General features: G+C 41.9%; 1 protein-coding gene across 1 annotated transcript in view; it reads left to right on the top strand.

Moving 5' to 3' along the window:
• Window positions 1–3,398: 3,398 nt before the first annotated feature.
• CD96 (CD96 molecule) overlaps window positions 3,399–26,872 on the top strand; it is a gene marked incomplete at both ends in the record, with an annotated part of 97,794 nt that continues 74,320 nt past the window's right edge. Inside the window, 3 exons of the mRNA XM_079766828.1 lie at window positions 3,399–3,459; window positions 5,419–5,775; window positions 21,119–21,243. Coding sequence (XP_079622954.1) covers window positions 3,399–3,459; window positions 5,419–5,775; window positions 21,119–21,243 — 543 coding nt within the window. The remainder of the gene's footprint in view (window positions 3,460–5,418; window positions 5,776–21,118; window positions 21,244–26,872) is intronic.

Genomic DNA, 26,872 nt, shown 5'->3' with positions numbered 1-26,872 from the left:
GGCCTGTCCTACTTCCGCTTTTGATCCTGTGCATTGTGTCACTTGGGGATGTTTTCTGCAGCAAAATGCAAGTGTCTAAAGGGTAAGACATAGTTTTTATCATTTATGTTTTTAAATCACCTAGAACTATGGATCTTTGTAATCTTTTAAGATTTGGCACTCAAATATGTTTTTTATTAGTACAAACATTAAGCATTATGGCTTCTAAACATTTTGGGAGAGAAACCTAACACTCCGCATTTTTGTGTGTGTGTGTGTGTGTGTGTGTGTGTGTGTGTGTATAAGTAAAGAATAAAATGCAAGACAAATCAGTAATGTTTGAGTTAACCTCTATGAAAACCACAAAAGTAAGTTTACCATTTTGCTCAACTTCCTATTTCTGAAAATGTCCTTTTCTCATTGAGGGTAAGTGTTTAGATGGAGCATAGAAAAAGTTTGTCCAAAACAACCAGTTATGGCTCGCCAGTAGCAGAAATAATGAGTGTCCCTGCTTCTCTTTGTAAATAATTGAATTTGCCTCTGAAGTTCAAGGAGTTCAAGATTTCTTTTTGTGTGTGAAACTGACTGCTTCTGTTTCCTCTTTGTATGAGCAGAGTATACTCTAAGACAGAAGAAATGCCGTGCAATTGGGATTTGGTGAGCAGCGAGGATAATAGAAGAGATTGACATGACTTCTATAGAAGAGTTATTTTTAAGCTTAGAGAATGCCTATCCCCATGCTGAAAGGGCCTTTAGAAAATAATATTGGGATTGAAAGACAATGGAAGCGAAATTCCCATCATCTGGGAGAGCTGTGCTGGTCTGCAGTGTGTTGCTGCCACCTGCTGCGTGAAAACAGCCATGGAGCAGCTGTCACCTGGGTCTCTCAGCTGCAGGGCACCAGGTGCATTCAATTAAGAGTCTGTGAGCATCTGAATTTCTTTTTCCCTCTCTTACAGTCTGTGTGGGTCCCAAAGGAAAACTAGTCAAATCTGATGACCTCCGGCTGCAGAGGTTTCTAGATATAAGAACCATGAACCAGGCCCTGAATAAATACCCAGAGAGGGCCAGTTTGCCCAGCAGCCACTGACCAGGTGCTTTGAGTAGCCAAACCCAATGAGAGGTAAGGATTCCATTAAAAGTGAATAGATAGCTCAGGGAAATATATGACAATTTCTTTTTTTTTTAATTTAAGGTGTTTTATTTTATATTTTGGAGTTGCTTTACTTTAAAGCAATAAAAAATAGGAGACATCTAGCCCTGGCCAGTGTGGCTCACAGTTGGTTAGAGTTGTTCCCCGCAACAAAAGGTTCAATTCCCAGTCAGGGCACATACTTAGGTTTAGGGTTTGGGCCCCAGTTGGGATATGTACAAGAGGCAATCAATCAATGTTTCTCGTTCACACAAGTGTTCTCTCTCTCTCTCTCTCTCTCTCTCTCTCTCTCTCTCTCTGAAATCAATAAACATATCCTCAAACTAGGATTTTTTTTTAAATGGAGATATCTAAATACATCAAGTGGGGAGGGGTATTGTTCTTAGAGAATTCAATAAATTTACATGTTTATTGGTTCCACTTAGGTAAATTCCCCTTAATATGAGAAGTGGAGTGAGGTAACTAAATTTCTTCCCCAGGCTTGCAATGTGTTCCAATTTAGTAGGGACACCAACCTACAGATCAGGATCTCCCCAGTATATCTATCGAACTGTTTTTACCTCCATAGTCCATCACTGTCATTTACTGGAATTTCTAGGGGAAATGAGGAAGAGATGAAGGCATCAAGTGCCATGATGTCTCCTCCTTTCAATCAAAGACTTTAAACTCCACAACTCTCTCTCTGAAATATGCTTGTCATCACCACCTAACCCAACACCTCCAGTAATCTGAGACTTAGTGGGGAGGTTGCGGGGGGAGGGGCGGTAAATGCTTGAAGAGGCCTAAATTAGGTAACTCCATCTTCTGGCCTTTGCAGGAAACATCATTAGCTGAGTAGTAATGAGTAAGTATGACGATCATGGCAAGTATGTGTACAGGGTAGCCTGGACATCCAGGAAGTTGGTAGCCCTGTTTCACCATCTGTAAATCTCTCTTCTCCCAGCTAAAATCTAATCCCCTCAATGACAAGGATGATGCCTTATGTCTTAGCATCATTCATATTCACCCCAAGTCCCTGAATTGGGGAGATCAGTATGCACTTAATGACATGATGTCATGGTACATGATACATGATGACAACCAGGTGAAAATTCTCTCCCCCTGGCCTCAAAAAGAAATTGTCACCTCGCGAATGAAGTCCCACCTTTGCCTTTGTCTTTAGGTTATCTGGGTGCTTCAAAAATGTAGGAGTGAGATTGAGGTCACAGAATACTTCACCCATTGTCCATACAGTTGTATGTTGACACATACATTACTCATTTTTATTCTTTGTTTATTACACTTAACACTGCAGTCTTCCAACTAACGCTTGTCTTCTTAATGTTGGAAGGTGAAGATGGTCTATTTTATCCTGAGCTAGAAAACTATGAAGTCAGATCTGTCAAGGGACACTCATCATGTCTGAAGAGTCGCTTCCCTGTTCTCCTATCTTGGTCCTCTGTAAATGGAAGTGACTGGGCAGATGTAACATGCTTGGTGGCTAGCTGAGGTAGGAACTTCTCTGCCTTTGCATTCTGATCGTTTCAGACTTGCTCTCTATGGTTTTGGGCTGAGACACAAGCTTTTATGCCATCAGCAGAAGAGGCCTCCCACCAGCACTGTGGGCAACTTCCCTGTCTAACTTCCAGTTCTTCCCAGACCAGGGGCAGAAAAGGAGCCCTCACTCCCCGACCCCCAGGAAATGTGGGTCCCCTGCAAGAGGGGAGACAATAAAGTTTGGTTTGATAGTTGATGCTCCCCTCAGTTACTTTTCAGATTTTATTAAATGTGTTAATGTTTTGTTCTTTCACCCTGGAGCAACTCTGGAAAGCAAATACATTTTAAAATTGAACAGAAAAACTATTATAAAAGACACGAGGCTCACATTTGTTAAATGACTTTGTGCTCCTGAAAGAAGTGCATGAAAAGCACATTATGAACTGCTCTGCGTGATTTCCTTTGGATTTAGAAGCAGCTCGACTGACACAGAGATCCTGACGGAGAGAATCTGTGGGTACTGAAAAGTCTTTTAACAAAGGTGATACACAAGGTTTCAGAGAACAATTTCGACTCTGTTCTGTTGAAGGTTATACTGAGCTCTGAACCACATTGCTTTCCTGTCTACGTTTCATTTCCTGGGGTCTTGCCAAGTGATAAACAGACACGGGCGTGTGGTAGATTTGGGGTTTTTCAGTGTGAATAGGGTGGCTCGAGTTTGTTTAGTTAAAGGCATCAGTTGACTTCTGTGATCATGGTGAAAATGCTGCTGTAAGGCCTTCAGGAGACAATGGAGAAAAAATGGACATACCGTGCTGTCTATTCCATCATCCAGATACATTTTGTCAGGGGTAAGGCTTCCAGTTGTACTTTCTTGTCAAATCAGCCACTTTAGGGGGCGAGGGAGGCCTCTTGCTCATTGAAGATGCCTCAGACTGCTGCTGAAATTTAGCACAAAGGCAGATCATTCCGAAGGTTTTCAGTTATGTATTTAAGCAGCAGCTATGGGGGAGCTGTTAGAGTCTACAAAGGATTACTAAGGAACAATAAAACCAAGAAGGGGATGGGTGGTTTGTGCCACTGCTCAGAGACATTTTTACCCATTTCCTTCCTAAGAGGATCTCTGGAGTAACTGGGAAATTTTGCTTCTTAGAAATGAAATGTTCTCCAAACGGTAGTCAGAACAACTCTGGAATACTAAAAAAATAAATAATGCACAAAGCCATCAATGTTCAGAGATCCTTGCTCAACTTTTTTCTCTCTTTCAACTATCCTTTTTTTCTTCTTTTGGATATAACAAGCATATCTCCTCTAAATACGAATGTTGTTGGCAGTTGAGCATATGTTGAATTTAATGAGCCATGTGCAGGTAACAGACCTGGGAGACATAGCAGGGTCTTTATGACAGTGGGAACCAAAGCCTAACGGGCCAATTTAGAAATGGTAGGAAGAAAGATTAGCTCTGTATCCCACAGCATGAGGGTATTATAGCGATCCTGAGTGTCTTAAGAATTAACTCTGCTTTTCAGATAGAGCTACTAAGATTTTTAAGGAGAATTTCTAAATCAAAGGAGACTTTGGAATATAATGCAGTAGATAGGATCAGAAGCATATTATCCGCCAAAGGAGAGCTCACAGGGAGATACATTAAACTGTACTAACCTCTGCCTACCCATGCTTTTGCATCCATAAAAGTGTAATAATTCCTGTTTGGCAAGTACCTTTGAGAGCCTTGTTTCTTCTTAGTTGCTTGTCATCGTTTTATCTTTTCCCTTTGTTAGCTTCTGTAGTACTTGTCACAATAATATGTCATTCCTTTAAAAGTATTCCATGTTCATTCTAAAACTGAGGCCTACGCTATTGAAGGTATGTCAAAGATGCAATACTTAACATACTTTAAGTCCCCTCTACCATTTGATCGGAGAACTGATGGGAGATAATCTTCTTTTATATCTAGTATTTCAAAGCATTGATTATAGATGATGCTAACCAAATGATTTATCTTTAGTGGAAATTTTACCTGAGGTGTTTTTTTCCCTTCTCCCCCCATAAACTCCAACTACATGGAGATAAAGGCCCTTTCAATCCATATATATTGAATGTCAAATTTCCTACCCTTCTCAGCCAATCTGGGGGTCATTTTGAAGGTTATGAGGTTATAGAAAGAGTGCAGATTCTAGGCAGCCCAATTCATATTCTTTTACTGAGGTATGACTTTAAACAAACAACTTAATCTGCCTGTGCCTCAGTTTCCTCTTTGAAAAGGAGTGTTAATAATATCACTCTAGTATGTGAGAAGGATTAAACATGACAGTATATGTAAATACCTCTTGTACATATATTTTTTTAAAACTGCTACACAGAGTTTATAGTTGTTTTTGTAGTTTTAGAAAATACCACTTGAGTATTACATGCAGCTGTTGATGCATTACCAAAAAAAAGCCAATTGTATTAAATGTAAGAATAGTTGCCATAATAAGTTTGATGGTGAATTTCAATTTTAAAATAGTCTTGATTTTATTCACCAGTAGCTAGAGATCTTGTTATTTTTTAGATTAGACCAACCAACAAAAAGTAAACATTCAGAAGTCAGTAAGTTCCTCTCATATCCTTAAGTAAATGCCTCCTCACATGTATTGAGATCCAGGCTTCTATATCTGGGTCGTGCATGAGCTCTCTCCAATCCCCGAGGCAGCCAGGGAGAACATTCCTGTGGTGCTCACTCACTTCATCAAAGTCATCCAAGTTTATAATTAAGAGTCACTCCATGTGAATCATGTAAACTGATGGCTCATGTTCTTCCTTTTCAGGGATATGGGAAGGAAAATTCAACGCAGGAGAAGACATTTATACTTTACCTGGCTCTGATGTCAATCTGACCTGCCAAACACAGAAGAAAGGCATCTTGGTGCAAATGCAATGGTCCAAGGTCACCAAAAAGGTGGACCTCATTGCCCTTTATCACCCCCAATATGGCTTCCACTGTGCCAGTGGGGTTCCCTGTAAGTCACTGGTGACTTTCACAGAAACTCCTGGGAATGTGTCAACATGGACTCTGCACTTAAGGAACATGTCCTCCTCACTCAGTGGGAAGTATGAGTGCAGCTTTATTTTTTACCCACAAGGCAGTCAGACTAAAATCTACAACCTTCTCATTCAGAAAAATGGTAAGCATCAATATGTATTATGTGCCAACTATGGGCTAAGCATGGTACTAAGTATGCAAAGTTGAACAGAAAGTGGTATTGCTTGTAAGGGAGATAGAAACTGATCAAATAATTCCACCAATAAATGTAAAATTGCAACAGCGATAAGCAACAAGAATTGCAATGATCTTGTGAGAGAGAATATAATAGCTGTCAGGGAAATTGTCTCTGAGAAAGCAACGTCCAAGCTGAGGTCTAAAGAAAGACTAGGTGTTCACACCATTTCAGAGGTGGGAGGTTAGTGAGTGACCCAGAGAGAGGCAACAGCTTGTGTGAAGGGCTTTGCAGTGTCTGAGGAAATGGGAAATATCAGTGGGACTGTGGTGCAGAGATTAGGGGATGAAGTGTGAGATATGGTAAGGGCCAGATCTTGGAAGACATTGTCATCCATATTTGAGGTTTTGATTTTTATCGTGGGAAGACATTGAAGCATTTTCAGCAAATGATGGTATGACATTTATAGCCTAGTTGTATTTGTGTTATGATAAGATCATACTGACCTTAGTATGAGAATGAAATAAAGGTGGATAAGAAGGAGATGCTATAATTTGACAGTCTGTTTGATGCTTTGCTGTCTCTGTATCTATCTTTTTGTTCATCGGTTTATAATGTTCTTTATTATCCATAAATGAGTGATATCATGTGGTATTTTTCTTTCAAAATATAGCAGGAAGGTTAGGGAGAGGTGGGGGAGATAAGAGATCAACTGAAGGACTTGAATGCATGCATATAAGCATAACCAATGGATGCAAAATGCTGGGGGGTGAGGGCATGTATGGGAGTGGGGTGAGGGGGCAATGGTAAGATATGTACACATATAATACCTTAATAAAAAAAATGAAAGAAAAAAAAGAAGAAGACACTGGAGACAAATTAGGAAACAATCTTAGGAGCCCAGAGGAGACAGAATGTTGTTTGGGTTGATATAAAAAGAAAAAGATTGAAGAAAGAAAAAGAGAAATTTTATGAACTGGGCATAAAAGAGACATGACTTGGTAATATAAGACAATTGCAGTATGAGTGAAGGAGAGAGAAAAATTGAGGTTGCTATCCAGGTGTCTGGCACACACACCTGAATGGCAGTGCCATGTGCCAAGATAGGAGGCAAAGAGGATAGAGCAGGTTTGTGGAGGAATTCACAGAAGTGCTCTGGATATATTTAGTATAGGGTAGCTAAGGGTGCCAACAAGGCTGCTGCACATGTAGCGTTCACACAAACATGCTTTGGACACCTGCTCTGCAGGCAGGAGTCCTAGGCTTAAGTTCTAGCTCCTTTCTGGCTAGAAATGAATTTCACCTGGGATCTGTCATGTCATTCTCTGAGTCCACCTGGAAAATCACCATAATAATTCCCACCCTAAAGTACTTGGTCATAAAATCAATTATTTCTATTTCTACTAATAAGTCAACAAATGAAAAATGCACTGGAAACGGAATGTTTTTAACTCAAGGCAAAGTGGCCTAGTAATACAAGAAAACAAAACAAAACAGAAAATAACTCATGAAGGCTATGCTAAGGGGGGCTATGCTAAGGTATGGATTTATTACCTCCTCTCCATTTATTAGCAAAAAATAAGACCATGGGATTGAAACAGTCCACCTACAGACTAGACCCTTTTCCACCACCACCTGACAATGCTCTAGTCCCATTGCTGTTTGTTTTCCAGACAAAAAAAAAACACAAAAAACAGTTGAGTTCAATTGGGGATAGGGTTGGGTGGGGTTGAGTGAATAGAAATAAGTAGAACATCATTTATTCATTGGGGTCAGGCAACTCAGATTTTAATGTTAACTCTGTCGTTTACTATATACATCATCTTTGCCAAATTATTTCAAGTTTCTAAGCTTCTGTTTCCTTATATAACAAACATAATAGGTAATTGTAGTGCCTCCTTCATAGATACCATTATTTTGATGATTAAAAGAGATAACCTATGTGAAGCACTTAGCATGGTTCCTATTGAAGGATACAAGTGTGGTAAATGGTAGTTTTCATTAAGTATAATATAGTAATGAGTAAATTCTTTTTCAATTCTTATTAAAAATGAATCCTCCTCGTTCTTTTTATACTTGCCTAATTTGGAACCCAAGAGTACATTTATTATACGTGAGCACAAGTACACATTGACCTTGGCTTAGACATAGATTTTTTTTTACCTCTGCGTAGATCTGGAAACTATACTATTACATATCTGAGGACTTACTGTTTACTCTTCAAGACTGGCAAAATAGATTGATATGCCCCTAGGAAATAGGATACAGATCCTATATGAAATATGATGTCTTCAACATGAAGTCAGAAATGGAAAAGAGGTAGTATGTTCTCTAAAATGAAGAGTGGTATTGCCTTTAAGGAAAGTGTGTTTCTTAAAATAAAGGGCAACCCAAGGGGTCCAGTTGTAGCTACAAAAAAAACAAAAAAACAAAAAACCTTGCACATCAATAGAGAAACAGAGCCAGGTCTGCATCCTGTGTGGTTAGAAAATCCCCAGTCTTCTGACTTAGCTTTGCTGCTGGTCAGCTGGATTGGATGAAAAGCAATGGCCTCAGTGTTAGGGAAATGGTTCTAGTATTGTGTATTTAGGTAGAAATGGGAGGAAAATAGAATCAAGGGGGAAAAATTCTTCACTGTGGAGCGACTAAAAATGTAAGCCTGGCATAGAGCTAAGCGGTAGACTCAGAGAAGGCAGTTGCCATTCAAAAGCCCTGTCAGGCCCCCCCCACAATGATAGATCTTTTCCCCCTTTATTCTATTGATCTTCTCTCACTTCTATTCATACTCGTGCCATTTCCCTCTTAAATCCCTGAGAGATCTTTACATTTGCAGGCTAGTTGGGTGGGCAAAGCACACATGAATTGCAAACATTTATGATGTACATAAATAGATGCAAATTGAAGTGATATATAAGAATCTAATTATGAAAATGCTGAGAAACCAGAGGCAGTTGGGACCTCTTCCTGTTTCCTTTCTGTTGTCATATGCGTTATTCCACCCCCTCCTCTGCTCACACAACAGGGCGTGCTAACTCCTGTCCCCTGTTCCTTGAGGGCCTAGCTGAGAAGGGATGTTTTTCTCTTTTCTCAATATTTCATTCCTTTGTGTTAGTCAGTGCTCTGAGGCTGTGGATGAGGGTAGAAATATAATAAATAGTTAGGTGTTTGCTTCTTTTAAAAAATATATATGTATTGATTTCAAAAAGGAAGGAAGAAAGAGAGATAGAAACATCAACAATGAGAGAGAATCATTGATCAGCTGCCTCCTGCAAACCCCCTACTGGGGATCAATCCCGCAACTGGGAATCAAACCATGATCTCCTAGTTCATAGGTCGATGCTCAACCACTGAGCTATGGCAGCTGGGCTGGTGTTTGCTTCTTACTCATTTTTACTCAACAGGGTTTCCCCTTAGGTTAGGAGCTTTCAAGTTATTGATGTAGATTGTAAGATGTTGATGCATTTTAAAATTTGTAATTATTAGGATTCATTATAAGAGTATATTGTGACTTTAATTTCCCAGATTACAACAAAAGCCTTAGAGGCCTTTTACCTTTAGTCACCATGCTGTATATTAGCTCCCCAGAATTTATTTATCTTATAACTGGAAGTTTTTACTTTTTTACCTCCTTTACCCATTTTTCCACTCCCCCACCTCCAACTTTGGCAAGCACTAATCTGTTCTCTGTATCTCTGATTTCTTTATTTTTTAGATTCCACATATAGGTGAAATCATGCAGTACTTGTCTTTCTCTGTCTTATTTATTTCACTTAGCATAATGCTTTCAAGGTCCATCCATCCTATCTGAAGGGCAGGATTTCCTTTTCGTGGCTGAATAATATTCCATTGTGTATTAGAACATTTCCTTTACCCATTTATCCATTGATGGGCACTTATGTTGTTTCCATATGTTTGGCTATTATAAATAACTAGAGGCCAGGTGCATGAAATTCGTGCATGGGGGTGGGTCCCTCAGCCCAGCCTGCACCCTTTCGCAATGCGGGATGCCTCGGGGGATGTCCGACTGCTGGGTTAGACTCGATACTGCAGGGGCCTAAACAGGCAGTCAGACATCCCTCTAGCAATCCAGGACCACTGACTCCTAACCACTCGCCTGCTTGCTTGCCTGATCACCCCTAACCATTATGCATTCCTGATCACCCCTAACCACTCGACTGCCTGCCTCATTGCCCCTAACCCCTCTTCCTGCCTGATCTCCCCAACCACTCGCCTGCCTGCCTGATCTCCCCTAACTGCTTTCCTGCCTGCCTGATCGCCCCTAACCATTTGCTTGCCTGCCTGATCACCCCTAACTGCTTGCCTGCCTGCCTGATCACCCCTAACCACCTCTACCTAGGCCCCCGCCATGGTGGCTTTGTCCAGAATGACATTCGGAATGACGTCCAGAAGGTCTAATTAGCATATTATGTTTTTATTATTATAGATGCTGCAATTAACATATGAATGCAGATATTTATTGAGACAATAATTTCATTTCATTTAGATATATATCCAGAAGTGGGATTGATAGATCACATGGTAGTTCTATGTTTAATTTTTTGAGGAATCTCCATACAGTTTTCTATAGTGGCTGTACCAGTTTGCATTCTCATTAGCAGTGTACAAGGCTTACCTTTTCTCCACATTCTCACCAACACTTGTTATCTCTTGTCTTTTTGATAATAGCCATTCTATTACGAAGTGACATCTTATTGAGGTTTTGATTTGCATTTCCCTGATGAATAATGATGTTGAGCACCTTTTCATGTACCTGTTGGCATGTGTATGTCTTCTTTAGAAAACTGTGAATTCAATTCCTTTGCCCATTTTTAAATCAGGTTGTTTGTTTGTTTGTTTTTGTTATTGAGTTGTATGAATTCTTTATATATTTTGGATAGTAACCCTTTATTAGATATATTAGAGGCCTGGTGCACAAAATTCGTACATAGGGGCTAGGGGGTCCCTCAGCCCGGCCTGCACCCTCTCGCAATCTGGGACCCCTCAGGGGATGTCCGACTGCTGGTTTAGTCGGACATCCCTCTTGCAATCGGGGAACACTGGCTCCTAACTGCTCACCTGCCTGCCTGCCTGCCTGATCATCCCTAACCACTCAACTGCCTACCTGATCACCTCTAAGCACTCACCTGCCTGCCTGATTGCCCCTAATCACCTCTGCCTGCCTACCTGATCACCCCTAACCACTTGCCTGCCTGCCTGATCACCTCTAACCACTCACCTGCCTGCCTGATTGCCCCTAACCACTCTCCCTGCCTGCTTGCCTGATTGCCCCTAACCACTCTCCCTGCCTGCCTGCCTGATTGCCCCAACCACTCGCCTGCCTGCCTCATCACCCCTAACCACTCACCTGCCTGCCTGATCAACCCTAACCATTCGCCTGCCTGCCTCATCACCCCTAACCACCTCTGTCTCAGTCCCCGCCGCAGCAGCTTTGTTCAGAAGGACATCCGGAATGATGTCTGGTAGGTTGTTTGGCTGTCCAGGCTAATTAGCATATTACGCTTTTATTATTATAGATGATTTGCAAATATTTTCTCCCATTCAGTAGGTTGCCTTTTCTTTTGATGATTTCCTTTGATGTACAAAAGTTTTTAGTTTGTAGTAGTTCCACGTATTGATTTTTCCTTTTGACTTTTCATTTTACTATTAAATAAAAAATAAAAATAAAAAAACATTCAAGTTTTTAATCCATCTTGAGTTGAATTTTGTGTATGGTGTAAGGTAGAGGTTTGTTTTATTCTTTTGCATATGGCTGTTCAATTTTTCCAGCACCATTTATTAAAGAGGTTGTCCTTTTCCCATGGAATACCCTTGATTCCTTTATAATAAATTAGTTGATCATATCTGTGTAGATTTCTTTCTGGGCTCTCTATTCTGTCCCATTGATCTATATATGTTTTTATAACATAAGTTGTTCTTGAATTTGAGTGCTAGCTCTTCTTAAATTGTTGTATAACTCTTTATCTAACAAATATTTTTAACAAATATGTTATAGTGCTAGGCATGAGGAATACAGTGGTATGCATTAGACATGATTCTGTCCTCGGGAATCAGGAAGTCCAATGGGAGGAGACAGACATTAATCAAATAAGAAAACAAATTTCAAGTTGCAATAGTGAGAAGTGCTCTTCAGTAAGAAAGTAGACAGTGTTACAAGAGGGCATAATATAAAAATCAAGAAAGTTTTCCTGGAGAAATGACACTTGATCAGGCATTAGCCAGGTAATGGTGGGGAATATAGTTTTACATAGAACAGAGTGTGCAAAGACTCTGTGGTAGGAGGAAGATATGGCAACTGTGGGGAATTTTAAAAGGTATTAAGGTTTTTTAAAGGAGCAGGTTTGAAAGGAAAGCAGTTGAAGATAAGGCTAGAGAGATTGATTAGTCTGGTTAAGTTTTGTTTTTATCCTAACAATTGTGGAAAATAATTAAAAGGTGGTTTGTTTTTATTTTTATTGTTTTATCTTGCATGTCAAAGAGATTATTGTGACCAACATTTAGAGACTGGATTGGAGAAGGGCTGAGAGGATAGTTAGTGTAGGACAGTTAGAAGGCAATAGCAGAAATCTAGGTGAGAGATACCAGTAAAACTGAGAAAAGTGGCAGTAGATGGAGAAGAAGGCTCAGATTAGAAATATGTAGAAGAAAGAAGGCTCAGATTAGAAATATGTAGAAGAATCAACCTATAGGATTTGGTGGCAGATTGCTTATGTGGAGTGAGTAATAAAAAGCAGTATCAAGGATGATGCTTTGGTTTCAAATATGTAGAACAGGAAAAAAAATGGGAAATTACTCATTGTGTTAGAAAACACAATGGGTGGTCAGATTGCATAGGGATTATTTTGAGTTTGACTTCATCCATGTTGAGTTAGACAGGAAGTTGGAACATACAGAAGATGTCAGGCAAACAACTGGATATACAATTCCTGATCTAGATACAGATTTAAACAGAAGACACAAACTGGTGAGCCACCTGAGTGTGGGTGCTAACTGAAGTTCTGGACGTGAAAGAAATCATATAGAGGTAGAAAATCAACTAAGGAAAGCAATGTGGCCCTTCAGCAGAGGCTATGGTGATGGATGGAGAAAAGCAAATGTTCAAATTGAATAGAACAATAACTAAAGAAGCAGGAGTAAAATTGGGAGAGTTGCATTATAAAAACCTATAATAATAATAATAATAATAATAATAATAATAATATTTAATAAAGGAAGTAGCCATTGCTTCTGATGTTTCTGAGAGGGCAAAATGATTATTGTATTGTATTTATAAACATAAAATTTATTGATCACAAGAGTTGTTTTGTGTCATTATTAGAGTTGGAAGTCAGAGTGAAGGGAGAAAAGGTATGAAGAGAAGTCAAAGTGAAAACAGCAAATATTGACACAACCTCTAAGAAATGTGTCAGTAGTAATGCAAAGGGTAGGAGAGCTTAAATGAGGGTTTTCATTCACATGGTCATGGTAATGGTGGTGGCAGTGACAGTTTTATTTAATGAAAGACATTGACTATTGTTTCAAGGCCATAAGCAAGATGCAGTTGAGAGTAGTTAAATATACAATGAAAAAGGTAAAATAAATAAATTAAAGTTTCTGAGAAGATGGAGGCAATGAGATCCATAACATTCGTAGTAGGACTATCTTGAAATGGAAAAAAGAACTTTTTTTTATTATACCAGGAGAGAAGGAAATTAGAATGAGTACATATGATAAGGTATGTGCCATCTTATAATCTTTTCTCTAAAATGGAGATTATCTTCAGGCAAATAAGGAGGCTTCAGAAAAAGACATTTGGAGAGGTTTGAAATACCTTCTATAGATAGAAGGAAAATGAGTTCACTAGGTAGATGTATTTGGATATTTGATCAGTGTTGAACATTCATTTGACTGTGGTATGAAAATACAGGAAAAACAATTTTCACTGTGGCTTTCTCCAGCACTGCTTGGCTGTTTGGGTCTGTGCATTAAAAAGTAAACAGTTTGGGTCTACCACAGTCTAATTCTCTTTAAATGGATGAAAGAAAAGGCAAGGGACTTGGGATATTAGAAAGAATATTATTGAAATGATAGAAACTATGGAAGTTTAGCTTGATAATGAGGGAAGAAAAGAAAGAAGACAGGTGATGGATTGAGGAAAAGTAGACATATCAACTCATTAAAAAATCCAATAAGGTCAGAGAACAGTTGAGATGGGACTAGTTGTATAAGAAGAAGATATAGGTTTGAATTAGTTTGTAGGTTTGAATTAGTATTTTGTAGGTGAAGCAATAGTGCCTGGTGATAGGTCTGAGATGTGATTGTGAGAGTACATGGCTGAAATGGAGTGGAGATAGTTGATGGAGATGACAGTGGAAAGAACTGAGAGGCCAGGTATTGAATAAGTCATCTACATGGTCACTGAAATTACCCAGGATTATATCAAAGAATAATGGATGATGGAAAGTTAGAGCAGAAGTCATCAAACGTTCTCTGAAGGGCTAGATAGTAACTATTTTAGGCTTTGTGGTCCATACCAGTGGTCGGCAAACTGCGGCATGCGAGCCACATGCGGCTCTTTGGCCCCTTGAGTGTGGCTCTTCCACAAAATACCATGGGTGGGTGTGCATGTACAGTGCAATTGAAACTTTGTGGCCCATGCACAGAAGTTGGTTTTCGGCTCTCAAAAGAAATTTCAATCGTTGTACTGTTGATATTTGGCTCTGTTGACTAATGAGTTTGCCAACCACTGGTCCATACAGTCTCTGTTACAACTACTCAACTCCACCTTTGTAGTATGAGAGCACCTCTATACAATACGTATGTTATAATAGAACCTTATTTACAAAACTAGAGGCCCGGTGCACGAAATTTATGCACAGGTAGGGTCCCTAGGCCTGGCCGGCGATCAGGGCCGATCAGGGCTTTCTGGCTGCTGGCCAGGGCCTTCCTTCCCCAGCTTTTTCTGGCTGCTGGCTGGGGCCTTCCTTCATTCTGCGCTGCCCCCTGGTGGTCAGCACACATCATAGCAAGTGTTTGAACTCTCAGTCTCCCAGTCCAACTCCAGCGGGGACAATTTGCATATTAGGCTTTTATATATATAGATCAGGAAGAAAGCCAAATTTGGCCCACAGGCCATAGTTTTACAACCATTGGGTAATAGGAATAATATTAGAGAAAAAAAGAAAGAAGATAGGTGATGGATTGAGGAAAAGTAGGGGAGAAGGATTCTTTAATTTTTTTCAAGTGTGTTACATATAGCTGCTAGTATCCAAGATGATTTTAGGTGATTCATGAAAAAACTTAAAAATTCCTAATTGTGGAAAATTTCAAACATATACAAAATTATATAGAATAGTATCATGAAGATAGCTGGAACTTATGAGAGATTAAACTATAACAAAATTCTAAACATATAACTTGAAAAATTATCAACTCACTAAAGGCCCAGTGCACAAAAGCCGTGCACAGGGGAAGGGGTGTGCATGTGTGTCCCTCAGCCCAGTCTGCACCCTCTCCAATCTGGGACCCCTCGAGGGATGTCCAACTGTCTGTTTAGGCCTACTCCCCGTGGGATCGGGCCTAAACGGGCAGTCAGACATCCTTCTCACAATCTAGGACTGCTGGCTCCCAACCACTCGCCTGCCTGCCTGCCTGCCTGCCTGATTGCCCTAGCCGCTTCTACCTGCCAGCCTGATCACCCCCTAACCAATCCCCTTCCAGCCTAATCAATGCCTAACTGATCCCCTGCCAGCCCAATTGCCCCTAACTGCCCTCCCCTGCTGGCCATCTTGTGGCAACAATCTTGTGTCCTCATGGGGGTAGCCATCTTTGACCACATGCGGGGGCCATATTGTGTGTTGGAGTGATGGTCAATTTGCATATTACTCTTTTATTAGATAGGATATGCAATCTTGTTTTCCTTAAACTCTTATCAACTGCCCCTTCACAAAATACTTGAAGAAAATCAAGATACCCTATTCATTTCATAATAAATCTTTAAAAGATAAAGATGTTGAAAAAATATGTAGTCATGATACCACTATCAGAATTAAAACACACACACACACACACACACACACACACACACACACACAAATCCTAGTAAGTCCTTTTGTCATCAAATATCCAGTGGGCCTCATAATCTTTATTTTTACATTTGGTTTAAATTAGGATCCAAGTAATCTCCATGTGTTGTGATTATTTAATAAATCTCTTCATCTGAAGGCTATGTTACATTGTTTATTTTTCTTTTGTGATGTATTTGTTGAGTAAATTTGATTATCTACAGTCTGATTATCTCCATATCTATATATTCCTCTTTCACCTTTTGGTTAAATACAGAGATTTGATCACATTAAGGTTTTTGTTTTTATATTTTGTGCGGGGGCCTGATGCGGCGGGGGCCAAACATGGTGGGGATCTCCCTTTTCTGTGTCCTGCGCAGAAAGAGAGATGAACGAACCGGTTCTAAGGGGAGGCGGCCAGGGATTGAGAAATATTAGAAATAAAGAGAGGAGACATAGAGATAGATTTGAAAGCTGGGGCTGGGTGGATCTTTCTGTGCCTGGCTGAGGCCACAGAACAGATCCAGACTGCAAAGCTGAGGCTTTATTTATAATCAGGGACAAACAAGGCAATTAACAATGTTCTTGTAAGTTTCACTTGTTTTGGCAGCACTTGCTGCCCCTCCCACAGCCCACTAGCTACCCAGGAAAGATCTAGGGATCAGTTACAGGATCAGGCTTAATTATGTTGGGAGGGGTCTGCCCTCCAAATGAACTAGTTTGTGATCCTGCCACAGGTCAGTCCGAGGCTTAACCCTATAACTGCTTCCTACATTTTGTTTTTTGGCAAGAGTACATCATAGATGATGTTATAGAATTACATCAGAAGCACATAATATCTGGCCATCCTATCTAATAAAAGAGTAATATGCAAATTTACCGTCACACCAAGACACAAGGTGGCTGCCCCCATGTGGACACAAGGTGGCCGCCACAAGGTGGCCTGCAGGGGAGGGCAGTTGTGGGAAGTTAGGGGTGACCAGGCCAGCAGAGGAAGGAAGTTGGGGGTGACCAGGTTGGCATAGGAGGACTGTTGGGGGAAACTAGGCCAGCAAAGGAGGGTAGTTGGGGGAGGCCCAGGCCTACAGGGGAGGGCAGTTGGAGGGACCAGGCCTGCAGGGGAAGGCAGTTGGGGGGACCAGGCCTGCAGGGGAGGGCAGTTTAGGGGGGAGGCCTGCAGGGGAGAACAGTTTGGGGGAACCAGGCCTGCAGTGGAGGGCAGTTTGGGGGGACCAGGTCAACAGGAGAGGGCAGTTGGGGGGGGACCAGGACTGCAGGGGAGGGCAGTTGGGGGGGAACCAGGCCTGCAGTGGAGGACAGTTGTGGGCGATCAGGCCAGCAGGGAGAGCTGTTAGGGGTGACTGGGCCAGCAGAGGAGGGCAGTTGGGGGAGACCAGGCCTGCAGGGGAGGGAAGTTGAGGGGTCCAGGCCTGCAGGGGAGAGCAGTTTGAGGGGACCAGGCCTGCAGGGGAAGGAAGTTGGAGGGGGGAACAAGACCTGCAGGGGAGGACAGTTGTGGGGGACCCAGGCCTGAAGGGGAGGGCAGTTGTGGGGGACCAGGCCAGTAGGGGAGGGCAGTTGGGGGGCACCAGGCCTGCAGGGGAGGATAGTTGGGAGGGACCAGGTCAACAGGAGAGGGCAATTGGGGGGAACCAGGCCAGTAGGGGAGGGCAGTTGCGGGGCACCAGGCCTGCAGGGGAGGGCAATTGGGAGCCAGCAGTCCTGGACTGTGAGAGGGATGTCCGACCGCCCGTTTAGGCCCGATCCCAGTGGGGTCCCAGATTGGAGAGGATGCAGGCTGGGCTGAGGGACACCCCCTCTTTCCTCCCCCCTCCTGTGCACGAGTTTCATGCACTGGGCCTCTAGTGTAATATAAGCAGCCACTAATGAATATTACCTAGATCCATTAATTTATTATGGATTTCCAAACAGATGTTCTAAACCTATTCCTTCATTTATTAGCTGACGCATTCTTATAAAGAAAACGTCCTCTTATCCACCAATTATTTACATGATATACAGTTTGTCTAAGAAAAGCAGAACAGATACTTACTTGGTATTTTCCCTTATTTACCAGTTGTAAAAATAAATTGGTTCACTAGCACTCTTAAGTGACAGTAATTATTTTGTGTTAAGTGTCATGAATTTATATAATTTAAACCCAACCATGAGTTTTGATTCATATGGTTGTTATCTGTATTATGCTGAAAATGCCCCATATATGAAAGCTATTAATCGTTTGCATAAGCCAGCAGTCCTGGATTGTGAGAGGGATGTCCGACTGCCCGTTTAGGCCCGATCCTACCGGGATCGGGCCTAAACGGGCAGTCGGACATCCCTCAAGGGGTCCCAGATTGGAGAGGGTGCAGGCTGAGCTGAGGGACACCTCCCCCCATGCATGAATTTCATGCACTGGGCCTCTAGTCTTACCTAATAATAGACAAACATGTAAATTGACCGTACCTTCAATAAACCCACAGCCAATCAGAGTGACTATGCAAATTAACCCAACTAAGATGGTGGCTAATTTGCATAAGTAGGCGCCCAACGGCCTTCATCCGGGAACCAGGAACATCCTCAGCACCCAAAGTGAGAGGGAGCCAGCAATCGGAGCCAGCAGGAGCCAGCCATAGGAGGGAGAGGGATCCAGCGATCAAAGTGAGAGGGAGCCAGCGAGAGCCAACGATCGGAGAGAGAGGGAGCCAGCCATTGGAGAGAGAGGGAGCCAGCCATCAGAGGGAGAGGGAGCCAGCAATAGGAAGGAGAGTGAGCCAGCCATAGGAAGGAGAGGGAGCCAGCCATCAGAGCGAGAGGGAGCCAGCCATCAGAGCGAGAGGGAGCCAGCAATCGGAGCGAGAAGGAGCCAGTGATCAGAGCCAGCGGGAGCCAGCAATCGGACTGAGAGGGAGCCATCCATAGGAGGGAGAGCGAGCCAGCCATAGGAGGGAGAGGGAGCAGTGACTGGAGAGAGAAGGAGCCAGCCATCAGAGCGAGAGGGAGCCAGTGATCAGAGCCAGCGGGAGCCAGCATCGGAGGGAGAGCAAGCCAGCCATAGAAGAGAGAGGGAGCCAGTGATCAGAGTGAGAGGGAGCCAGTGATTGGAGGAAGCTGGAGGGCCCCATAGGCTTTAGGCCTGGGCAGGGGCAGAGCCAACGATTGGAGGGTGCTGGAGGGCACCTGCCCAGGCCCGAGGCTTTAGGCCCCAGCAGGGGCAAAGCTGGAGATCGATGTGAACTGAGTTTCTAATCCACTTGATATATGTACCTTTTCTGATTGCTCATTGGCTAAGCTTCCTGTATGCCACTGGTAATATTCTTAGTAACTTGGTTAATAAGAATCCAAAAAGGTGATCTAGGGTTTTTCCACTACATTTCTGGAGAAAAAAATGAAGGTCTGCTGCGGGAGGGCTAAGAAATGTCATATCCTGTCCTAGCTGGATTGGCTCAGTGAATAATGCATTGGCCTACCAACAGCAGAGTCTGGGTTCAATTCTGATCAAGGGCATGTACCTAGGTTGCAGGCTCCTCCCTGGCCAGGGCCCAGGTCAGGGCTCATGCAGGAGGCAACCAATCAAAGTTTTCCTTTCACTTTGATGTTTCTCTCTGTCTCTCCCTTTGTCTTCCACATTCTCTAAAAATCAATGGAAACATATCCTCAGGTGAGGATTAAAAAAAGAAAGAAAGAAATGTCATATGCTATGAAAGACACATCTTGAAAATGCCTAAAGAAAGTTGTCATTTTTTCATGATGAAGGGACTGGAGTCCATGTTGATGAAAACACCTTGGTGGTTGCGGTGGCTGGCAGTGGCTGCAGCAGCGGGGTGATGGGGCTGGCGCTTTCCCCTGATCAGCCCAGTTGCCTCCATAAAGGGAGCGCGCCTAAGCTGACATAGGACATCCCCTGAGGGCTCCCAGTATGTGAGAGGGGGCAGGCTGGGCTGAGGGACACCCCCCCCCAGCCTGTGCACGAATTTCGTGCACTGGGCCCCTAGTATCCTACCTAATAATAGACAAATATGCAAATTGACCATACCTTCGCTATGCCCGCGATTGGCCAGGAGGCGCGGGGGGGGCGGGACTCGGGGTGGCCAGGGTAGCCGCTGGCAACGCGAGCTCAGCGTCTGCGCCATGGCTGTGCTGCGGCACAGAAGGGGCCTCTGGGGCAGCGAGCTCACGTCCCACCGTGGACCATCAAAAGCGGGAGAGCTGGGTGCCTGTCCGCTCAGGCACCAGGCCTTTCAGAAGCCTCCGGTGCCGCGGAGGCTTCTGAAAGGCCTGGTGCACCAGCGGACAGGCACCCAGCTCCCCCCCTAAACATGCATGATTCAATCATGCACTGGGCCTCTAGTATATATATAAAACTTTCCACACAAAAAGACTATAGACAGCTTTTATATCATATCATTTTTAAAATGAAACCAATGTGTTAATGATGCGTCCTTGGATTTTCCTTATATATTTTTCTGTATCATTTTTTACTTGAAGGAATTTATAAGCTCTATAAAGACAATTATAAAAACAGGAAAAAGATCAGTGGTTGACAGGAGTTTGGTGGGAGGGAGGGATGAATAGGTGGAGCATAGACCATTCTCATGGCAGTGAAATTGTTCCGTATGATACCACAATGGTGAACACGTCATTATACATGTGTCAAAACGCATAGACTGCACAACACCAAGAGTGAACCCTAATGTAAATAAACTATGCAGTTTAGGTAATAAAGATGAGTCAGTGTAGGTTCATGATTGTAACAAATGTACCGCTGTGATTAGGGATGTTAATAGTGGGGGAGGTTGTGCAAGCATGGGACCAAGGGGAATATGGGAACTCTCTGTACTTTCCACTCATTTTGCTGTTTGAGGTTCACAGACATAAAAATATTAAGTCTATTAAAATTTAAAAAGGCAATTATAGGCTAAGATTTAATGTTTTATATTCTATCTGATTAAGGAAATGTGATCTGAAGACTAAAACATGAATTTAGGGGGAAAGCAGAGGAACATGTCAAATTGTGACCTTAATTCTTTTAGGAAAAATTCCCTATAATTTTTCAGTGGTAATTTTTCTTAGTGACTTTGTTTTGCCATTTACACAGTAAGGATTCTAATGGGATTTCTCCTCTTTACTTCATAGGTATACCCTGAGGATGGATGAATCTTTATGCTAAAACGGTTCTCATTTCTTTGATAAAAGGCACTTTATAAACCAACCACAGATCCATGTCTTTTCCACCTTATGTTTTGTTACAGTTATACAGGAAGAATGGAGAAGCAACAATACAATAGAAATAGAGATAAATCAGACTCTGGAAATACCATGCCTTCAAAATATCTCCTCAGAAATTTCATCTGAGTTCACCTTCGCATGGTTGGTGGTAAGTGCTGCCCTTTTCAGTGAATACCTGCAATGATCTTTAAATATTAATGAAGTAAAAATGAATAATAAATAATAATAGGGAAGGAAGCACATACTGGATGAGGGACAGGTATTATGTGTCAGGTCGGGAATGGTTGTGGGGAGACACTCAGCAAGTCTCGGGGTCTATGCATGCACTGATTTAGAAATTAGTTTCTAAAGGTTAGTTTCTATTTCAAGCTATATGCCAAGCCCCCATTACAGAAAAGAGTGTGATGGTGCCCTGGAGAGGAGCCACCTCCAGTAGAAGCCCCTACTCATAAATGTTTGTTTTACAAACAACTTATGCCTAGGGATAGACTCCCTTTTCTCAGAATGCTGACCATCACATCCTGGGAAATACACAACATTGCTTTATGAGAGGAAACACAAAATCTAATGCTTTTAAATACTAGGGGCCCAGTGTATGAATTTGTGCACTGTGGGCCACAAGGCTGCAGTGGGCACAGGGACGGGTCTCGGCCCATCCACCGTGCCCCCGTCCGGCCCCTCCTACTATGGCCCCTGGTCCCCTGTCTTCTGGCAGCCCCACTCCTGCTGCTGCTGCTCCCATGTGATGATGGCACCAGCCCAGCTTGCATCCCACTGATGACGCTGAACCATTGTGGCCGGCGCTATCAGTGGGTGCAATTGGCGGCTGCTGCCCCGATCACTCCTCAGGAGCAAGGGGAGGTGGAGAAGCCCTCAGGGGTGATCGGGGCTGGCAGCTGCCACTTGCACCCGCTGACAGCACTGAACAATCAGGACCGGCACACGGGGCAAAAATTTTTCAGTAACCACCACACGCTTGCCCTGATGACAGTGACCAGCACCCCGCGTTGGTCTGGTGCTCCTGCTCACCTGCTCCATCATCCTGCTGCAGCTGACACCCACCACGTTCCATGCTCTACTGCCTGCTGCCAGCACCCACCATGTTCCACGCACGGCCCCTGGTGGTCAGCGCACGTCATAGCGACCGGTTGTTCAGTTGTTTGGTTGTTTGGTTGTTCCACTGTTTGGTCTACTTGCATATTGGGTTTTATATATATATAGATAGGTGGAAAATGTACCTGATAGAAGGAGGACCTATATTACAAACAGCCACTGGTCAGCTCTATTACTGCCACAGGGATCAGCAAGCCTATAGTTGTCTTGATTTCTGACTTCAAAAACAAATTCAGAAATCTGGAATTTTATGAGAAATTTTCTAAGCCAATCGAATGGCAGCCGGCTATTAGCCAATATACATAGTCCACCTCTAATGCTGTTAAATCAGATGATGTTACCGAACTGAAGGGACATTTGCCTATGCACATCAAAGCCCCATAAGACATGAACAGGAGTTTGCAGCCAAGAAAGTAAGAATTTATTAAGGATATGGTGCCATGCCCGGAGTCACAGGTAGCTCATGCTCAGAGACCTGGCTCCTTGCTGGCGTCCAGGGCTGGATTATAGGGGGGGGGGCGGGGGGGAGAGGAATCATTAATCATGGTGACTTAAGGCAGTTAGGGTGTGGTCTCTGCTGATTGGTGGGTGCTAGAGTAGGAGGTAATTAATCATTGCATCTAGTCCTGATGTGAACCACGGAGGTTGTTCTGTCCAGTTTCACAAGGATTTGTTCTGTGGGATTGTTCCATTTTCCTAGGTCCAAAGCTAAAACATAACTGAGGTCAAGATATTATTATTATTTTGATTGAAAACTCTGTCTCTGTAGTCAATAGACCCAGGACTACTGGATGCTGACCAGAACCTCATTGTCCTGGGACTTAATTATTAAGCAAGGGGAGGGAGGTAGATCAGTCCAGGCACTGGCTGAGGCCAGTTTGTATCAAAGAGGAAAAAATCAAATAAAGGGCAGATTTAAAAAAATAAGGTTAGACACTTCTCCAAAGAGGATGTACAAATGGCCAATAGATATATGAAAAGATGCTCAACATCACTAATCATCAGAGAAATGCAAATTAAAACCACAATGAGATATCGCCTCACACCTGCCATAATGGCTACCATCAATAAATCAACAAATAACAAGTACTAGAGAGGATGTAGAGGAAAGAGAACCCTTGTACACTGCTGATGGGAATGCAGAATAGTGCAGCCACTGTGGAAAGCAGTATGGAATTTCCTCAAAAAATTCAAAATGGAACTGCCTTTTGACCCAGGTATCCCACTTCTGGGAATATATCCTAATCACCAATCAGAAAGAATATATCCACCCCTATGTTCATAGCAGAATTGCTTACAGTAGCTAAGATTTGGAAACATCCCAAGTTCCCATCAACAGACAAGTGGATCAAAAAGCTGCAGTACATTTACACCATGGAATACTGTAAAAAAGAAGGAAGTCTTACCCTTTGCAACAGCATGGATGGACCTGGAGAGTATTATGCTAAATGAAATAAGCCAGACAGAGAAAGACAAATACCATATGATCTCACTAATATGTGGGATCTAATGGGAAAAAAAATAAACTGATGAACAAAATGTAACCAGAAGTAGAAATACATGGAATGCTAGACTGGCTGGTGCCCAAAGGGAGAGGGATGGAGTAGTGATTGGATAAAGAAGATGAAGGAAATAGCTACAGAACACCTATGCATATTCCATGGACACAGATAATAATTTGGTAAAGTCCAAGGAAGAGGTAGGCAGGGGAGGGTGGAGGTAGGCAAAGGGGAAAAGTGGGGAGAGGGGGACTCCTACAATAATGTGAAAATAAGGTTTCTGCACAGTTACAATAACACAAGACTAAAGCAATTATAAAGATAATCATAAACATAGTTTTGGTAATCACAACATGAGTGTTCATTTAGATGATCCAGAATATGATTATATTACTTTTTAGCTTGTCATCACAATAAAAACACAAAATTTAAAAATTCTTACAGAATCATAGATATCCATGAACATAGCAGCTGATACAGTTTGCAAAATACTGTATTTGCATAAGTTATCATTCATATTTCATATTGACCTAGATTTTTGTGGACTGTCTTGGAAAGTAGACCCTTCCTATAAAAAGATTTCTCTGGGGATGTGACAAATCCAAAATAACTGACCTGCTAGTAGGCCTTGAAATACAACCTACAGATAATTTCTCACTGGCTACATATTTTTTGGGTAGTCAGTAAAGTGAAAGGAAAAAATATTCTAAAATTCTTTATCACTGTTCTAAATTGTCCAATGTGTCTTGGTTATCGGTCAGAAAATGCTCTTATCCTTTCAAAGTGTTTGGTTTTTAAAATATAAGGCTTCCTGGGCATGATGCCTATGGTTAGTATAACTCAATTGTTCTTAACAAATGCGATACAATTTGGTTCTTAAGAAAAGGCTTTGAAGAGGAGAGGACTCCAGGAGGGCAGAAACTTACAATACTAAACTTTACAGTAATGGAAATGCACTTTCTATACCTTGGCTTACATTTTTAATGTTTTCCACGAATAGGCAAAAAGTTTCTACCCCAATTATCATAAACTCAACTAACAGTGGGAATAATAAAGCTTCATAATAATAACTAATAATAAAGTTTAGTAAATCTTCACTATGGAGATTTTGGATGGCTAGTAAGTTGATCTGTAGTGTCTTATCTTATCTTTAGGGTGCGTGATCTGTTTTTCAAAGCTAGTGTAAAGCCTTCACTTGATCGGTGTCCTTTGTGTGACTATGAGCTTCTCCAGGACAAAAAGCTGCATCACTCATTTCAAAAATTCTTAGCATTAGGTATAGTGCCTAGAACATAGGCACTCAATGAATAATGGAATGGCTCTGTGTCTCTTTGTCTCCTTCCCCCACAGCCCTATTCCTTGTCCTCGTATTAAATTGATGGTCACTAAATTGATGCTGTGCATTTGATTAATGAATAGCAGCTCATTAAGTGTCAGTGACTTGATAAATGGTAAGGCATCCTTATCTAGTAATTTTCTTTAAAGAAATGAAGAAGACTAAATAGACCTCATCTTTGAATCCTGCCAGGACAGGATAAATGAGGGGCAGAGAGAGTGCACCTAAGGTCACACACTGAGAGAGTGAATCCTAAACTTCTGCTAGAACTTCAGCCATGCTGTCACTTTCAACAATGCATCATGATGCAGAGCACCTGAGGTATCCTTTTTGAAAGAAACCTCTCTTCAAAGGAAATATTATATTGGCAAATGTGCTGATTAAATTCCTACTGTGCATTCCATTTTTAAATGTCAAAATCTATTTGCTCTTCTGATTTACACCCGTGCTCCATGCTGTTGGAAGCTGCGGGATTCAGCCAGTCTGATATGAAATTATCTGATTTCCTCATATTAAGGAATAAACTGCAGTACTTCATGCCATGACTGTTATAGGTCTGCAGAGGCCATAAATATCCTCGCCAATCCCTATTTTAGTTCTTTAATCTCTTGTTAAACTAGCAATAACAATCGTAACGATAAGCCAGTTGTCCTCACAAACATTATATAATGTGGTTTTTATAAAATTCAGAGATGAGGGAGATGAGCTCAGGAGGACAGACACCTGCTTGTAATGAACTCAGTAGCTCCAGGAAGCTGTGCACGCTCCCATTTTCAAGTCTGCATTAGAGTCTGGAAACAATTTTACAAACTAAAATTATTTTAATCTAGGTCACTGGAAAATAAAAAGTATGCCTTCCTATATGTAGAATTTAATAGCATCTAATTAAATCAGTTATGACCCTCATGGAGATTATTAGGATTCTCTGTTAACATTAGAAAATTATTTGGTATATATATCTGATCCCATATGAAGGCTGTGCTAAATGTGTTCATGGGCACATCCTTTGCATTTAGGGAAGTTACTTTCCAGAACTGTGACTACACTGAAGTAAACAGGCATCAGGCACAAATAGGGTATCCAACATTGATCTAGCATGGAAGGTAACTAAGTGAACACAAAGGGTTAACCCTTCAGTGGACACTGAAGGTCTAAGTGAATGGCAGGTGATACATTAGAAATCGCACAATAGATGGGATGCAGTTGGTAGAAAAGGACAAGTGATATCTTTCCCGTTTTATGTCCTGGGGCACAAACATACATTCCTCAGGGAAATTATGCAAGCTTGATCTGGGAGCTTCTACATGTATCTAATATTCTGTTTTTATTCCAAACGATCATCCTGATTTCCCACAGTATAAATTTTGATTCAATCCAATAAACATATGCAAATCTGTTTTGGGTACTAGGTCCTGCAGGGATACAAACTATATTGGACATATTTCCTACCATGAAATGCAATTTTGATAAAAAAAAAGAGCGAAAATAGTTTGACTCTGACTAGATGGACCTGGGAAATCTTTCAAAGATTATGTTTGAGCTGAATATTTAAAAAAACAGTTGACCAGCAAATGACAGACATGTACTAAAACCCTGGGACCCATGAGTACAATTTGGGGAGATAAGAGGCAGGAGGAAATATTTGTTCCCAAAGTTGTAGATAAAGAGAAACCCATGGTTTTTCTCTTTAAAATCACAACAAGAAGGACAGGAATATTTCAGCAAACAGTTCAATATTAGCGATAAAGGCATATAACTAAAACCTAGATGCTGCCTGGCTGGTGTGGCTAAGTGGTTAAGCGTTGACCCAGGAACAAAGAGATCGCAGT

This window comes from Cnephaeus nilssonii, assembly GCF_951640355.1.
Source record: "Cnephaeus nilssonii genome assembly, chromosome: 3".
Lineage (NCBI taxonomy): Eukaryota > Metazoa > Chordata > Mammalia > Chiroptera > Vespertilionidae > Cnephaeus > Cnephaeus nilssonii.
The sequence above is the reverse complement of the archived record's forward strand: the minus strand, read 5'-3'. Positions and strand labels throughout refer to the sequence as shown.